Here is a 13,148-nt window from a genome sequence, read left to right as displayed (position 1 = left end):
TCTAATTTGTAAATGGACATCGCCATTCACTGAATGTTTTCTCTGTAACAATAAACCCCTGGATTTTTGTTTTATTTGTACTTGAGCATGGGATTGATTTTCCTGGTAAGCTCATAAAACAAGGGTTTTTGCTATATCCCAGTATAGTTGATAATAAACAATTTCAATTTAATTCAACCTTTCCCCTTCTGCTCCAAGTTCCCAGACCCAAGATGATGACACCAGATCTATATAAAAAATACTGGACAAGTTACAGAATCAACCTGTTGATGGCTGCTCCCTGGATCTCCTTAATTGCCTCCCCCATGGTTCCACCCTCTTACTTACTGATTTTGTTGTACTTGATCTAAGGAACGCATTTACCTCTTGCAATAGTGTACATTTAACTTTTCACTCTCAGATTCTCCACTTCCAGCTTGACAAATCCGAGGCAACATTTTCAAGTCTAGTTTATTGACATCTGATTGTACAAGTATGTCCCAATGAAACAGCATTCTCTGATGCCTGGTGCAAAACATGCAGACGTACAACCAAACATTACACACATACAGACAAACAGTACATATGCAGGAAAAGTATCATATATATAAAAAAAAATATTGTTTCATGAAATATGAGTGTCTCGGAGGGCTAGTGTGAGGAGTTCCTTTGGTTGTTCAACATTCTCACTGCTTGTGGCAAGAAGTTGTTCTTCAGCCTGGTGGTGCTGGCTTTAATATCTCTTCCCCAACGGTAGATTACGTCATTGTGGGGGGCTGGGGTGGGGGGAGGTGGAGGGAGAATCCTGTTATCCTCTCTGCCACTCTCAGGTGGATTGACCTCTGATCCATATTGCAGACATGCAGATTTGGTCCCCAAGGATCAAGCACCTTCCTGTTTTTGCATATACCTTGATGAAGATCCCAGGGCCAAAATGTTGGTTAGCCTTCCTGTGGATGCTACATGACTTGCTGAGTTTCTCCAGCGAATTTATGTATTGCACTCGACCCCTGCATCCTCAGACTTTCATGTTTAGCTGGAGATTTTATTGGCAATGAGCCTCATAGTTTCCATTAACTCCCAGATGTAACAACCGCAACATATTATCGGTTTGCTGTGTCTGTCTTAAAGTTTTAATCTGTTTATTAATCTCGTCATCGCAATTTCACTAAAGTTTCCCAATCACCTAAATCATTACCCCCATTGGTACAGAAAGAATTAGTTGGGTTCATATTATTCTGCCAAATTCCACTGACCTGCTGCCATTCCATATCCCTCCCATCCAAGTACCTGTCCAAATTTTACTTAAATGTTAAAATTGAGCCTGCATTCACCATTTCAGTGGCAGCTCCTTCCATACTCCCACCACTCCCTGTGTAAAAAAAAATTTCCCCTTGTGTTCCCCAAACTTCTCTCCTTTCTCCCTTAACCCATCTGCTCTAGTTTACATCTCACTTAAACTCAGTGGAAAAATACCTACTTGCATTTACTCTGTCTATGCCCATCATTAATTTTCTTCTTCTTTGGCTTGGCTTCGCGGACGAAGATTTATGGAGGGGTAATGTCCACGTCAGCTGCAGGCTCGTTGGTGGCTGACAAATCCAATGCGGGACAGGCAGCAGTTGCAAGGGAAAATTGGTTGGGTGTTGGGTTTTCCTCCTTTGTCTTTTGTCAGTGAGGTGGGCTCTGCGGTCTTCTTCAAAGGAGGTTGCTGCCCGCTGAACTGTGAGGCGCCAAGATGCACGGTTTGAGGCAATATCAGCCCACTGGCGGTGGTCAATGGGGCAGGCACCAAGAGATTTCTTTAGGCAGTCCTTGTACCTCTTTGGTGCACCTCTGTCTCGGTGGCCAGTGGAGAGCTCGCCATTAAACACGATCTTGGGAAGGCGATGGTCCTCCATTCTGGAGACGTGACCTACCCGGCGCAGTTGGATCTTCAGCAGCGTGGATTTGATGCTGTCGACCTCTGCCATCTCGAGTACTTCGATGTTGGAGATGAAGTCGCTCCAATGAATATTGAGGATGGAGCGGAGACAACTCTGGTGGAAGCGTTCTAGGAGCCGTAGGTGATGCCGGTAGAAGACCCATGATTCGGAGCCGAACAGGAGTGTGGGTATGACAACAGCTCTGTATACGCTAATCTTTGTGAGGTTTTTCAGTTGGTTGTTTTTCCAGACTCTTTTGTGTAGTCTTCCAAAGGCTCTATTTGCCTTGGTGAGTCTATTGTCTATCTCGTGATACCTCCAATAAATCTCCCCTCTTTCTTCTATGCTCCAGGGAATAAAGTTCCAAGCTGTTTAACTTTTTCCCTGTAACAGTTCCTCTAGTCCTGGTAAATCTCCCTACCTTCTTTCACCTTATTGATATGTTTATTCAAATCAAGTCAAGTTTGATTGCACACGTACATCTGATGAAACTGCGTTCTCTGGTCCTCGGTGCAAAACATGCAGATACACAACCAGACATAACACACATACCGACAAACAATACATATGCAGGGAAAGTATTCATTTGTATACATACATAAATATTTTCTGTAGTTAAGTGATTAAAACTGCATACAATACTCTAAATTTGGCCTCACCAATGTCTTGTACAACTTTACCATAACATGCCAACTAGTTCCAGTTGGTTAACCAATTACTACTACTGTACTTCAGTCAAGTGTGATAAGTCACTAAAATTGTCCCCCGTGAAGAGTTATGGGGTCTCAATCACTGATTGTATTCAGATTTGAGACTGTTGGTGAAATCAATAGGACAGTAAGATTGTTTTTTGGTAGAACATCAAATGGACAAGTGTTTAAATGGCCCACTACTCATTGTTTATGCCATGGGCTAAAAGCAACTATATATTAGTGAAATTTAAAACTACACCTGTTATCCGGAATTCAAACAACCAGCAGCCCCAAGCAACCAGCAAAAAAAACCATGAAAAATAAATAGGTAAAAAATACAGAAGTTTAAAATTGGGCCACCTTGTTGTTAGTTCACCAATCATGTAACATGCAATCTCAAGCAACTGGAAAATTCACTTATCCGGCATCCACCAATCCCCATAAGTGCTGGATATCAGGGGGGATTTCCATATAAGGTTAAGAGTCTACAACAATGAAACAAAATTAAATCAATGTACTTTTATAATAAATTAAAAGTCATTTCCCAAAGTTCAGACTGCTTTTAGAGGACAATACTTTTAATGGAACTACAGATGTATATTCCAAGATACAATTGCAACCAGTTGAAAGTCACCTCATTTCAATGTTCCAGCTGGTTACCAGTTACCTAAGAGTCTTGCTTGTTTATATCCCTGCATGTTAAAGCTACTAGATTCAGACAATTTAACTGTTAAACTAAATTTATTTGTGATGAAATAAAAGCAAAAACTGTTGGAAACTCTGTGGATCAGCCAGCTTCTGTCACAGTGAGGGTGTTTTTAGCATTTTCTGTCTTTATTTCAATTCACAGCATCTGTATAGTGTTACAGAGTTCTGTGTTGTGTATTGACCCATGTGTTGTGTGGCTTTGTGTTGGAAAGTAACAGTTTGCCTTAGAGAGCACCGGTGAAGGTGCACTGCTGAGAGAAAGTGGGAGACAAACTGGGCATGTGCAGAAAATGATCTAAATATTTCTGGACTTGGACAATAAACCACCACTAGGGGTGCTGTGGAGTGGAAGGAGGCCCAGAGCATGAGTCATGGTCTGGAGGACAGTTTAGAATGTTGGGCATTTTAAAAGGGAGGAACATTCCAAAGGCAGCCAGAAGGATCTGGACCAAGCCTTTGTTCCTCTCTCTGCAAGAAGACGACTCTTTTCTCTCTCTCGCAAAGATCTTTTGGCTTCAGTTTACCAAACAGTCTGAATTTTGTTGATGATCTTTGCTTCGGTTGAGATCGAAGTTTTGTGAGTCTTGTGTGTTTTGTGTTTGTTTTGTGTCTTAAGTTTTTCTGTGGGCTGGTTGGAAATATCACTTAGACTTTGATTACATATGTTATAGTTAGGCTGGGGAATTTATTAGTTTTACACTTTTATAGAAATTTGCATATTAATCAGTGGGCATTGTTATAAAAGGGGGGGGATTTTGAATTAAAGTTTGAAGGTGAATTATTTGTTAATAAATAATTGTTCATCTTTACTCCTGTGTGATCTACCTTCTTTGTGGTTGCTGGTTTGATCTTGTAATAATAGTTAGAAATGAAAATAAAATCACCCATCCTACAGAAGTCCACACTCTGTGAATACTGCACTTGGAGATTTCTGGCAAAACATGCTGAGGCCACAGACAAGGTAGTCACATTCAACTTACTGGCTTCACGTTACTCAACGATTAAGGACCTTTTAAAGCATTATTTGAATTTGACAATATGGTAGGTGTAGCTTTTGTCAATGAGTCCAGAGCTACTTTTAATGCTGCGAACCTATGCTGTGTTTGGTTTGCAGGAATTATCAATCTGTGCCGACCAGGAAACTCAGGCATCCATTCTTTGATAGGAATACTTTGCATACCAAATATGGAAGTACGGGTAAGTTGATGTTCACACTGGAGTGAGTTCTGGCATTTGAACTTTAGCATCATTTGTGCCAGTTGCACTGCGTGAATTTTTTGCTGTTTATTGCAAGTGATATTTTTTTAAAATTATGTATGCTGTTACCTTTGAATCATGATTTTGCATATTTTCCCTCATTTCATTATTCCGTTTTTTTTCTCCCATGTGTTTTGAGGACAATGTGTGAAAAGTGATGACCCATTAAAACTAATGAGTTGGTTTTCTGAACAGTTCAAGTTGACATTCTTCTGCTTGAAGTTTGAAGCTAGAGTTGAGAGCTCTTCAGTGTCTTAATGTAATGAATGTCCAGTGTGGCCCAGTGGGCTAACTCGGGCAAAACTGCTCAAATGTGTTTGTTGATAATGTGAACTCAATCCAAGGCAAATTGAATCCCAACATTGGCTGAGCAATAAGGCAACAGGGAATGATAGTAGAGCATAGCTTTAGGGATTGGAATCATGACCAGTGATGTACCACAGGGATTGGTAGCAGCATCATTTCTATTTGTATATACACTCATGGCGTACCTGTCAAGGTCTGGTTGGTCAATTTGAAGATGACAAGAAAATTGGTGGATAACCTCAAATTCCAGAATAATATTCCCACCTCCAGACACGTTATCCCATTTTCTCCCCTCCACCTCCCTTAGGGACTGCTCCCTCCACCACTCATCCCTTCCCACTAATCACCCCTTGGCACCTTGCCATGTGACCACAGGAAGTGCCGCACTTGCACCCATATCGCCTCCCTCATTGCCATTCGAGGCCCTAAACTGTCCTTTCAAGTGAATCAACACATCAGTTGTGAATCTGTGGGAGCCATCTACTGCATCCAGTGCTCCTGTTGTGGCCTTCTCCATATCTGAGAGACTGGTCACAAACAGGGAGATCGCTTTGCTGAGCATCTTCGCTCTGTCCACAATCGCCAACCATTTTAATTCTGCGCTCCACTCCCATGCTGACCTGTCTGTCCGTGGCCTTGTGCACTGCCGAACCAAGGCCACTCGTAAATTGGAGTTGTAATGCCTAATGTTCCATCTGGGCACTCTCCAACCGGATGGTATTAAAATGAACTTCTCTGGTTTCTGCTGGATGACTTCCTGTTCTCCCTCTGTCTCCTTTCTATCAGCTCTCCACCCTCTCCCATCTCCATTCACAGAGCCACCCTCCCCCAATTGCTGGTGTGCCCTCCTTCCCTTATCCAGTTATTACTTCCTGCCTGTCAGACTGTGCTCCTCCCCACCATTTTTTTGGGTGCCTGTCTGCATTTTCTCATACATTGATGAAGGGCTCAAGCTTGAAATGTTGGGTATGTATCTTTATCTTTGCTATATAAAGTAAGCTGTGTGTCCTGCTTAGTTTTTTCCAGCGTTGTGTTTTTACTTCAGAATAATATTATTTGGTAGGTGGGCATGGCAATGGCCAATAGAATTTAATCCTGATAATTGTGAGGTGATGCTTTTTGGGAGGTCTCTATGCCCTGAAGGTGGCCACCCAGAGAGAAGGGTGGTGATGAAACTCGTCTTCCTCAGCCAGGACAGAGTTTATACCACACTGGGTAGGTTATAACTGCACATGATGTGTGAAGTTATGGTTGTCACATGAGGACAGATGCAATTGTACCAGCGATGATTCATAGCAATGAATAATGTTACCTGTGGGTAAGGAAAGAAGAGCAGATGGAAGGTTTTTAACTCAAATATGTACATTGATTTGTTGAGTAATTGTTGAGTTGCCTTGCGGGTTGATGTTGAAAAGTTATTTACATGTGATTCGAGGTGTCTGATTTGCTGATAGTTTTTAGGATTTCCATAAGTTGCCAGAGCATGATCAGGCTATTTGGCTCATCGAGTCTACTCCTACATTTGAATCGGCTGATGTACTTTTCTTCTCAACAATTTATCTTGTAATCAGACATGACATTACAAGGTAGTTAAGTGTGAAGGTGGCTGCATAACTTTGCATGTGCCTCTCCTGCTAGGGATGATCCTGTACGTCATGAACTGCTTTATGGAAAAAGACCTTTTGTGAACTGACACTTTTTCCTCCCTCTTTTACTTTGACAGCGCGGCCTGATAGAGGTGCTGTACGATATCTTCCGACTACCTATTCCTGTAGAGACGCAGGAGTTTTCAGAAGCTCTGCTCAGTGTAGGTGGGTGAGCATGCTTTCTGTCAGTTATTTCACAGAGGTGTGTAGGAGGTTAGATAAGCTGTGAGCTCACTCTTAGTTATTGTTGCAAACCAATTCCTGTTATTTTGATGCAAAATGGAAAAAGGTAATCCCATTTGGAAATAGACAAACTTCGTAATTGATCTGATCTACGTGAGAGAAGTATGGAAACCAGTGTAAACCAGTCTTTTAATGTCTGTCATCGGAACGTTGGTCAGGATATTTTGCTTGTTTGAATATGTTATAATCTGTCTCTAAGGGAGTTTGCTATATTCTACATCCAAGTCATACATTTGGCAGCTGTACTGTAAACTACACAGTGTGAAAGCAGAGAAGATGAATACTTTGTACATTGGATTGCTGTTCAAAGGTTTGCTCATATTCATTGAAGTGGTGTATCTTTTAATTGTTTACAAGATGATGGTGTAACTGGAAAATAATGACTCATCCCCAATTCCCCTTTGAATCAAGTGTGCTGTTTTCCCATTTCAGACAGCAGTTAAAAGACCACATTAATGAATCTAGAATTGCACATTAAATGGGTTTCTTTTATTGTCCTGTTTTTCTGACAGTTTCTGTAATTTCTCTGGTTTTTTCTCTCGCCCATTGCAATTGTATTTAATTACTTGAGTTTTAATTCTTCCTGATGGCATTTTAACTCTAACTTCAGGGTCATTGGTTTAAACCTTTAGGGTGGCATTGGCTTTACTATGTTAACTTGGCGAGAAGCCTGTTCAATAAAGTTACACCAGAATGTTGTTTATGTACAGCAGCGTAGACCTATGGCAAAGAAGGTTAGATAAATATTTCACAATAGTTATAAATTTTTGTAGCTATGTCTCACTTCCAAGTATCATGTCTGTAGTTTTGTCCCACAGCAAATCACACCCCCAGAAAAAAAAACAATGGGATACATACCTATTCTCCATGGGTAGTTACTTCTCCGCTTTAGTAGGGTGACCAGAATAAGGCTTATTGTCATAAACGTTATGAAATTTGTTGCTTTGCGGCAGTGATATTGTGCAATACGGGTGCAAAATTGCAATAAATTACAGTTGGTACAATACTGTAAAACCCCTGTAATGTAGAATTCAAGCAACCAGCAAAAAAAATCACAGAAAATAAATAGGTAAAAAATACAAATATTTAAGATAGGCATTAGTTCTCCAATCACGCAACACACAATCTCAAGCAACCGGAAAATTCACTTATCCAGCATCTACCAATCTGCATAGGTATCATTCCAGTTTTTACTGTTTTTACAAAAATAATTAATGCAAAGAGAAAAAGGTGAGGTAGTGCCTTTAGGTTCATTGTCCATTCAAAAATCTGATGGTATATTAGCACCACTTCAGCTGAGATGGCACTTGGGATGAATGAATAAAAACATCAACCATTAATTCAGCCTCCAGCACTATTTAGTGAGTTCTGATGAAAAGTGAAGTAGAATAACTGGAGTATAGTCTAAAAAGTTGGCATGACATTAACAACAATCTGAATTTTTGCTTTTTAATTTCTGACCTTAATTGCCCTGTTATTTTCTTCCCTTTTGCTCTCGGTGCATTGTCAACATGGAGAATTTAGCACACCATGCCTGGCCTCTACTGGCACAGTTCTTCAATTACACTTGCTGGTGAATCCTGGAGCTCATTTGAAAGACCGTAAGGGATGACACCATGACAGGCAGGAATAGGAAAAAATGCCTAATGAGTTGGTGTTGTCAACCACAGAATGAAGTAACATAGAAAGGGCTCATTCTTTGGTTGTGACTTCCCTAGCTATTAGATGCAGGTTCATACCACTCCCCCAAGACCTGTATTTTATTTTTCCCTTCCGATATTTATCATTCATTCAGGAAGTTGCCATTGAAACAACATTTAATACTCTTTTGTAATGCATTTAAGGTCACCATTCACAATATAGGGAAATGCTTCCTCATGTAGCCTCTGGGTCATTTGCTAATGACCTTATTCTTTGATTACATGCACTCCACTGGGAAGCTAATTATAGAAACTGTTCAGATTTTTATATTGTTCCAGAATGCTTAATTAGGACGTACACGGACTACGGGAGGATCATGCCTGTTCAATGGACCTTTTCTTATTCCATGTTCAGATTTTATATTGTTCCAGAATGTTTAATTAGGACGTACACGGACTACGGGAGGATCATGCCTGTTCAATGCACCTTTTCTTATTCCGTGTTCAGATTTTATATTGTTCCAGAATGTTTAATTAGGACGTACACGGACTACGGGAGGATCATGCCTGTTCATTGCACCTTTTCTTATTCCATGATTAATTCCATACGTTGTGTTTATTTTTCTTGTTTTCAGATCCTAGCCGATTCCAGGATTCCTGGCGTCTTTCAGATGGATTTGTAGCAGCTGAAGCTAAAACCATCCTCCCACATCGAGCCCGATCCAGGTATATGGCTCCTTGATATTACATCAGTAATTTGGGTGGCCTCCACTAAGGTTGAAAACTATAACGAATGCTTGTATAATTGTTTACCCACAGAAACATTAGTGATCTTAAAAATAGTATGTTAAGCTCTTTTGTCCTATTCAAGCATCACAAAGTATTACTAAATTTTTTTGGAGGGGGGTGGTGGTGGGTGGCTTTGGCTGTAATTGTATACTACATAATACACATACAGGTATCTATCCTTATTACTTCACTGCTAAATAGACCAGAAACCACTGGGGAATGCAGTATATTTAGCTAATTTCTTTGACATTGAGAACATTTTAAATTCAGCTCTGTGAATGTTTGTTCATTGATGAAGGAATTGTCTAATATGTGAACTCCTGTGGATAAAAGTGTGCAGTGTTCTGTGTATGAGGCCTCTGAGACATTTATAAGATGCATTTTATGGAATATGTCTATAATGAACTGGCCTTACAAACCCTCTACTATTTATTCAGATGTACTGCACACGTAGTGTTTGTCTGTGTGTTATGTCTGGTTGAATCTTTGCATCCAGGGCCAGAAAACGCTCTTTCGTCGGGTTGTCCTTGTACAATCGAATGACAATGTACTTTACATGTGCAATGTATGTGTGAGAGATGCAATGCATGTTTGTATGGTACATCCTCCAGGCAGGTGGTGGGAGTCTGAATAAAAAGTGAGAAAGCTTGAATTCCTCTGCAGATAAAGCTGCCTTTATAGAAGAGAAAACTGAATTAAAGTTTCAGGTCAAAAATTTATTATCAGAGCCCAGAATTCCAAGAGTTTTGGTGAAAGATCCTGGACTTGTTAGATGAAGTATGCATCTCTTGACACAGGTGCATCCTGATCTGAATGTTTGCTCTCTTTATGCTGTAAATATGTTTGTTACACACTCTTTAAAAATAAGTGCAGAAGGGATCATATGGAACTCCATAATTCTTTTCCCTTTTATGATCTTCTGTAGAATTGTTGGCAGTCATAATGATTTCACTTGAAAGAAAGCCATGAATATTTATCAACTTCTATTTTCTAGGCCTGACTTGATGGATAACTATTTAGCCCTTGTGCTTTCTGTGTTCATCAATAATGGACTCCTGGAGGTAAGAACCAAATTAGGTTTTTAATTTGTTTTTGGCAGGTAGATTCTTTGTTTATTAGTTAAGTAATTTTAATGATTCAAAGCCCTCAGCCTTGGAACACCTACTTTCATTAACTGACATCGATGTCAACTAAAATCACATCAAAATGAGAGCAAGTAGTATTAAATCAACACATCAGAATGTTCATGTATGGAATGCCTGATTGAATTGAGGTGTTTGAATAATACCTTGTTTTCAGTTACAAACTAGATGTTAACAGAGGGATTAATACATACATACAGGATGTCGTCATGGCACAGAAACTGGCCCTTCAACCCACCATGTACATGCCAACTCTTACTAACCTTGTTTAGCACAGCCATTCTCAACTTTTTTTTGGAATTGTGTGTGGTTTTGGTCATTGAACTACAAGAGGATTTCAACAAGATTGAAAGAGTGCAGAGGTGATTTACAAGGATGCTGCTGGGACTTGAACTAAGTTACAGGGAAAGGTTGAACAGGTTAGGACTTCATTCCCAGTAGCGTAGAAGATTGAGTGGAGATTTGATAGAGGTATACAAAATTGCTTATAGATGGAGTTTTTTCCGCTGAGATTAGGTGAGCTACAAACCAGAAGACATGGCTTAAGGGTGAAAGGGGAAAAGTTTAGGGGGAACATGAAGGAGAACTTATTTACTCAGAGAGTGGCGAGAGTGTGGAACGAGCTGCCAGTTGAAGTGGTGAATGCGGGCTCAGTTTTGAAATTTGGATAGGTACGTGGATGGGAGGGGTATGGTCCCAAAGTGCAGATTAGTGGAACTGGGCAGAATAATAGTTCTGCACCAACTAGATGGGCCAAAGGGTATGTTTTCATGCTGTAGTGTTCTATGGTTCTAATTGCAGTATTTTTAATGTGACATTACATTGTTGGTTAATAGCTGCATTCCAAAGCTTGAGGCTTGAAATTTTAGTACAAAGTATGAATTATTTAAATAGGGTGAGACCCTGCAGAGGAAAGTGAAGTCAGTGGAAAAGACCATTGGAGAACCTCTTCCTAGTATGAGGGACATCTACTACACTCGATGCAGGCAGAAAGCAATAAATATTGTGAAAGACTCCACACCATGTAAACTTCACCATCTGGCAGAAGGTACCATAGCACTCGGAGCCCTTACATCTAGAGTAGGAAACAGCTTTTCTCCCCAAGCCATCAGGCTCCTGAACTCCTAGTACAGATGTGAATAGTGTAACGTGGACTTGCAGTTTATACATCTTAACACCTTAATGTTTTAATGTGTTAACTGCTTTCCTAACATATCTTTGTAAATATGCTCTGTGATCCTGGAGAAACGCTATCTTGTCCTACTGTGTGAGTATGGTATGAATGATAAACTTGACTTGAATGCCCAGGCCAATGAGTTGGCGAGGTTTTATTTGTAATTGTTTGTGATCCATTACAATTCATCGCGTCTCTTTCCTTAGAGTCTGGTTGAGGTGCTGACAAGCAGCAATGATGGTGTGTTTGTGCGGGCCACCATTCTGCTAGGCGAACTCCTGCATATGGTAAGTTGAGTTGTTACTATTCCATGGATCTGTATTTATTTTAAGAGTATTTTGTGTCTTCATGGTGGAGGACACATCGAGCATGCCAAAGACAAATATTATGGATGGGATGGAGGTGAGGACCTGGATGTAGTAGCTATCTCTAAAAAGGTGGTACTCAGAAAACTTAAAATTTTTATATTTTAAATTCATACATGCAGCAAGCACGGTAACAGGCCCTTTTGGCCACCCAATTAACCTACACTGCCGGTACTCTTTGAAGGGTGGGAGGAAACTTGCTCAGACAAGGGGAGATTGTACAAACTCCTTACAGCTCGGGATTCGAACCCCAGACTCAGACCCTAACCCTAAGTCCCCTGGTCCTGATGGAATGCATCCCAGGGTACTGAAGGAGGTGGCAGAAGTTAGAGTTGAGGCTTTAGGGATAATTACAAAATTTCTCTGGGCTCCAGACAAATCCCAGTGTGTTGGAAGATGGCGAAGGTCATGCCACTATTCAAAAAAAGGATGTAGGCAAAAGGCAGGGAACAATAGGTCAGTTAGTTTAACATCTATATCTGGGAAAAAGCTTGAAGCTGACATTAAAGAAGTGAGGTATCTAGAGTGAAATGGATCCATCACGCAGATGCAGCGTGGATTTAACAAAGGCAGGTTTTTCCTGTTTGAAAAATTTACTGAGTTCTTTGGGGGCATAATGAGCGTGGTAGGCAGAGGAGAGCAGATAGATGTTGTTTATCTGGATTTCCAGAAGGTGTTCGATAAGGTGCCACATAAAAGACGTACAGAAGATAAGGATGCATAGAGTTGGGGGTGATAGCATGGATAGAGGATTAGTTAACTAATAGAATTCAGAGAGTTGGGGTAGAGGGGTGTTTTTCTGGTTGGCAATCGGTAGTGAGCAGGGTGCCGCAGGGGTCGGTGCTGGACCCACAGCTGTTCACAGTATACATAAATGATCTGGAAGAGGGGACAGAGTGTGGTGTATCTTAAGTTTGCCGATGACACCGAATTGTTGTGCAGAGGATACGGAATGTCTGCAGAGAGATATCGATAGATTAAGTGAGTGGGCAAGGGTCTGGCAGATGAAGTACCTGGCAAATGTGAGGTTATCCACTTTGGAAGGAAAAGGGAAGATCAGGTTATTATTTAAATGGCAAGTGATTGCAGCATGTTGCCGTGCAGAAGAACTTGGGAGGGCTTGTGCATGAATGACAACATTTTTGCAGGTAATATTGACCTTCATTGCTAGAGGAATGGCATTTAAGTTTATGGTGTAACTGTACAAGATACTAATGAATACTGAGTCCAGTTCTGGTCTCCTTGTATGAAGAAGGATGTACTGGCTTTGGAGGTGGTGCAG

General features: G+C 40.6%; 1 protein-coding gene across 8 annotated transcripts in view; it reads left to right on the top strand.

Annotated features, from left to right (window-relative positions):
- Positions 1-13,148, top strand: part of LOC138735618 (rapamycin-insensitive companion of mTOR-like) — a 265,357-nt gene that overhangs the window by 117,363 nt on the left and 134,846 nt on the right. For 6 of the 8 annotated variants that reach the window (XM_069883715.1, XM_069883709.1, XM_069883692.1 and 3 more), the window contains 5 exons: positions 4,419-4,501; positions 6,591-6,678; positions 9,032-9,122; positions 10,180-10,246; positions 11,708-11,788. In XM_069883715.1, the coding sequence (XP_069739816.1) occupies positions 4,419-4,501; positions 6,591-6,678; positions 9,032-9,122; positions 10,180-10,246; positions 11,708-11,788 (410 nt within the window). Of the gene's footprint in view, positions 1-3,705; positions 3,882-4,418; positions 4,502-6,590; positions 6,679-9,031; positions 9,123-10,179; positions 10,247-11,707; positions 11,789-13,148 lie in introns of those variants that run through there. The other 2 variants (XM_069883740.1, XM_069883739.1) reach the window with 2 other exon arrangements.

Source organism: Narcine bancroftii, chromosome 1 (assembly GCF_036971445.1).
Source record: "Narcine bancroftii isolate sNarBan1 chromosome 1, sNarBan1.hap1, whole genome shotgun sequence".
Lineage (NCBI taxonomy): Eukaryota > Metazoa > Chordata > Chondrichthyes > Torpediniformes > Narcinidae > Narcine > Narcine bancroftii.
This window is presented reverse-complemented; position numbering and strand designations above follow the sequence as displayed.